The sequence below is a fragment of the Chrysochloris asiatica genome, unplaced genomic scaffold (assembly GCF_000296735.1).
Source record: "Chrysochloris asiatica unplaced genomic scaffold, ChrAsi1.0 scaffold00116, whole genome shotgun sequence".
In the NCBI taxonomy this organism is placed as follows: Eukaryota; Metazoa; Chordata; class Mammalia; order Afrosoricida; family Chrysochloridae; genus Chrysochloris; species Chrysochloris asiatica.
The window spans coordinates 7424203-7428793 of NW_006408634.1; the positions used below are offsets into that span (position 1 = coordinate 7424203).

At 47.4% G+C, this 4591-nt stretch overlaps 1 protein-coding gene across 1 annotated transcript in view; it reads left to right on the forward strand.

Annotated features, from left to right (window-relative positions):
* The window catches only part of ALDH16A1 (aldehyde dehydrogenase 16 family, member A1), a 33556-nt gene extending 30615 nt beyond the window's left edge, over positions 1–2941 (forward strand). Inside the window, exons 4-6 of the mRNA XM_006868408.1 lie at positions 1716–1901; positions 2147–2269; positions 2780–2941. Coding sequence (XP_006868470.1) covers positions 1716–1901; positions 2147–2269; positions 2780–2941 — 471 coding nt within the window. The remainder of the gene's footprint in view (positions 1–1715; positions 1902–2146; positions 2270–2779) is intronic.
* The last annotated feature ends 1650 nt before the right edge of the window (positions 2942–4591 follow it).

A 4591-nucleotide genomic window follows, 5' to 3' on the forward strand; every position in this document is an offset into this window, starting at 1 on the left:
GCTGGCAAAAGAGCAGATGGAGAAACAGGAACAGGTGGGACATCAATTTGACACTGCAGCTCCTTAGTGTGTTTAATTAACATAGAAACTGTGTTCTGCAGGGAGGCAATTTCGCTATTTTGGTGTCTCAATCAAAATCGACATTCCATAAGGTTGTTTAACTCAGGATCCTTTCTTTACTATGCAAACAAAACTAATCTAAATAATTCAAAAGAACCTAAAAATAGCCACGACTGTCCAAATAGACAAAAACAGATGTATGAGGACCAAAATGTTTGTTTATGTAGTAGGTAGGGTGTACCAGAGGGAAAATGAATTGCCTCTAGATATGACATTTCCCATTTTTCAGAGGATAGCAAAGAACTGAAGGCCAAAGTTGTCAGTACCTGAAAGGCAAATGCCTCAACTAACATGTGATGATTACAAAGGAGTTACCTTGTGACTGGCAGGCAGCCTAATGCTTCTAGATCATCCTCTGTAGCTGTTTATATTGTCATGTTGCTGTGAAGCGCTATTAAGTCGGTTCCCACCCGTAGCGACCCTCCCTATATAGGGTTTCCATGGAGCAGCTGGTGAGCTTGAACTGCTGACCTTGCAGTTCAAATGGCTTTGCAGTCTGAAGCATTAACCCACAGCGCCATACCAGGGTATCCTGTCATAGAAGCCTCTTATGTGGTAAGAGGTGCCCTAAAGGTCTTTTAAGTGCTCGTCCTGTGTCCACAGGCTATGGCTGTGACCTTACAAATTGGCAGAGTGTTTCAAAACAATCTTGTAAGAACAAAAGAGCACCCCAATAAATCTCAAAGAGCTAGAATGCAAAGAAAGTCCAGCTCGAATTACAAGGTTATCTACCTAACAGCAAGTCCCCGAGAGTCTGTGGAGTGAAGAATCCAAAATGACTCCGCTGGTACCAGAGCCTGGGCCCTTGAATCGTCAGCAATCATTACAGGCATTGTACCTTCAAATCCCACAATTCTGACAAAAACACAATTTATGTCACAGAAGAAAAGTTTCCTGAAGACTATGGCAGCTTGAACCTGGGCAGCATGCCTGGAAACTACCATATACTCCAGCAAGCTGGAGCCAGAGGATCGTTTAAAGACAGAAATGGCGGCACATAACGCCTGTTTTCTGATTGGCTGACATGTATAGAGCTTTGGACAGTCGGTTACAAGGTTACCAAAAAACCTCACAAGTTTCCATCGAAAGACCCTATTTTCCAAATCTTGCTCAAAGCGACCCGCACTTTGATTTACTAAGAGCAGGTCAAGTTTCACAAGAGCCCAACCAAACCAAGCCCACCCACTGCCTTCAGATCAGCTCTGACATATGGTGACCCTAAGAGTAGGACAGAGCAGAACTGCCTCATTGGGTTTCCAAGGTTGTAAATCTTTACAGAAATAGACGGCCATGTCCTTCTCAAGCTGCAAGAGTCTAGCTGCAGGTAGAAAGCACAAGTAAGGCTAGGGGAGGCAAAAACGGAGTCTGAAGTACAGCGGAGTCTATTCTGGAGCGGGGTCCACCAGTACAGTTAATGCCGCATGCCTCAGCTTTGGGGTTAATGCTGGTCACACAACTGCTGATGGTGGAGCTGGGTTCTGAACCCACTCCTGGGTATTTTATTGACGATGGTGTTATGGAGAAGCAGGGGTGGGGCTAACAGGGGTGAAGGAGGCAGTTCTGAATCTTCCCTTGACCTCCCGTCTGGTCCTCAGGCTGCAGGGCTGCGAGGCCCAGTGCTGCAACTGCAGGAACCTCTGGGCGTGCTGGCCATCGTGTGTCCGGACGAGTGGCCCCTGCTGGCCTTTGTCTCTATGCTGTCTACCGCCCTTGCATACGGCAATGCCCTGGTCATAGTGCCCAGTGAGACCTGTCCCCTGCCTGCCCTGGAGGCCTGCCAGGTACCATCATCTCCCTGTTTGCTTCTCCCAGCAGCCCCTGGGGCATTCAGACAGGCGGGGAGGAGAAGATGCAATGCCCCTAGGTCGGCTAGGAGCTTGGTTCTCACTGCAACCATGGGTAGCCCCAACCCTTCACTCATAGGCCCAATAACTATTCCCTCCAGACTGGGAGTCTTCCCAAGCCCAAAAGCCCAACCCCTCCCCAGTCCTCTCCTAACCGTGGACCACCCCCTCTTACTCTCTAGGTTATAGCTACCCTGTTCCCAGCTGGCCTGGTGAACGTGGTAACAGGAGACCATAATCATCTGACACGCTGCCTGGCCTTGCACCATGATGTCCAAGCCCTGTGGTATTTCGGGTCTGCCCAGGTACTCTCTGTTTTACCATCTTCAGTCTCCTACACTTGACTGGCAAACTTTTCCTTTATTAGGCACATGGCTCCGCTCCCTGAGAATTCTTTTTGCTAAAGGGGAGCAGCACCTTGGCAACAAGGTTCCAGGTGCTAACCCTTGAAGGCCCTGGTTGCTAAGAAAGAGAATCTCCCATCCCAAAGACCCACTCTCACTGGACAGCCAGTTGCTAAGGGCCACACTGTAGCAACAGAGTCAGTCTCCCCTCAGACCTCCTGTTATCAACTCCTCATCTATGAGCGTTGACCACAACTCCCCTGAATGTGGGCAGTTAGGGAGGAGGAAATGTCCTAACCACAAGGGTCAAGCTCGTCTCCCTCAGTAGCTGGACGCTTCTCTTGCTAGGAGCTGTTCCTTGTAGCCACAAAGTCTAAAGGTTCCTCTTCAGCAATTGTCCTCGTTACTAAGGAAGCAGCTGCTTAGCAATGGAGTCAGTGGAAGGTCTGATCCACTCTCTCCCCATCCCAGGGTTCCCAGTTTGTGGAGTGGGCCTCTGCGGAGAACCTCAAGTCAGTGTGGGTGAATGGGGGCTGCCCACGGGCCTGGGATCAGGAGGCTGAGGGAGCCAGCCCAGAGCTCCGGATTCGGGCAGCGCGGACCAAGACCCTGTGGCTACCCATGGGGGACTGACCTGAGCGTCCAGCCAGAAAGAGAAGAGAAAATACCAGACACCCGGAGCCTCCTCTAATTGGGGTCTCCATGCCTTCCAATAAACCATCTGACTGACCCTGGCTGTGCTTCTTGAGGGGAGGGGAGGAGAGGCAACTTCTGGCCTGTTTGAGGCCATTTTAGTTGTGAGGTTCAGAATTCAACTCCAGTTAGGCTAACTCAAGCACAATGCAACACAGTTAGGCTAACTCAAGCACAATGCAACGATTGTGAAATAAATAACGGGGACTCTGAGAACCCCCAGACAGGGCCTAATCCATCGCACATTGCTTGCTACAGAAGGACCAGTTTCCTCTGTGTACACAATACTTCTGTCCACACAGTGGGTGTGCTGGTTAATTAGTTCCCAGAAGAGAAGAGTGGGGAATAAAAGCTCTGCCAATTTCCATGGTGTAAATACTCCCACTGTGTCAGACTTAAGGAGTCCCTGGACAGTGTAAAAGCTTGGCTGCTAACCAAAAGGTCAGACAGAGGTTCAAGGCCAGCCAGAGGCACCTTGGAAGAACTGCCTGGAGATGGACTTCTGAAAAGTCAGCCATTGGAGCGCAGTTCTACTCTGACACACCTGGGCTCACCAGAAGTCACACTCAACAAAGTGGCAGCTGGTTGTTCAGGTTTTAAGCTACAGGTGTGACTGTGCTGCTGGCTGACAGAATGTCTAGATTTTTACCGTCACCTCCCATGAGCCAGCATGAGCTGCTGGCTCCAGTACAGCACTTACTGCCTTAGGATTTTATTTTTTTTAATGGTGAAAATATGTATGAGAGGATTTCAAAATGTTCATGAAAAAATGAAATTGAAAGATAATGGAAATGCCCACACACTTTTTGAAACACCCATGAGTATATGAGAGTAAGCCTAAAAGTATTGTTTCCCTATCCTTGTTGTTACGTGCCGTGGAGTCGGTTCCGAGGCTGTAAATCTTTATGGGAGCAGAACGCCTCATCATTCTCCCGCGGGACAGCTGGTAGTTTCAAACTGCTGACCTTGAGATTAGCAGCCCGATTCATAACCACTACGCTACCAGAGCTCCTTTTTCCTATCCTAGAAACCTTTATTAAATAAAAATATCAAAACGTGAAGCTACTGTTTCTTGACCATCGAGGCCTATCCACTTCTGAAGGCCCTGTTTCCATCTCTCTAATCCTTCCCCCAAAGAATTCTGCACATTTCAATTGATACCATGTCCAAACTACAGTTTTGGCATCCTCAAGCAACTCTAGGTATGTTCTTTAATATGTTCTAGTAAATATTCTTTAAGTTTGGGGGACAAAAAGAAATTAGAAAGGGCAAGGTCAGGGCTGTAGGGTGGATGGAGTAAGGTTTCCAAGGAAATTCCCCTAGGATAGTCCTTACTACCATTGAAAAATGACCAGGTGGAGGGACTGGGTATTGATGGCCAGGAGTCAGGCTTGCAAAATGTGCCCACCTAGTTTACCATTAATTAAAACTCTGGCAAGTACATTACATACTATAATGTGTACTTTGACCAATGTAAAACAAAAATAAGCAAAATTGTACATTCATCTCATTTGTGACCCATATTTGAATTCTAAATAAAATTTAGCAATATGTAAAATAACAATATGAGAGTTAATTTAAAAAAAAAAA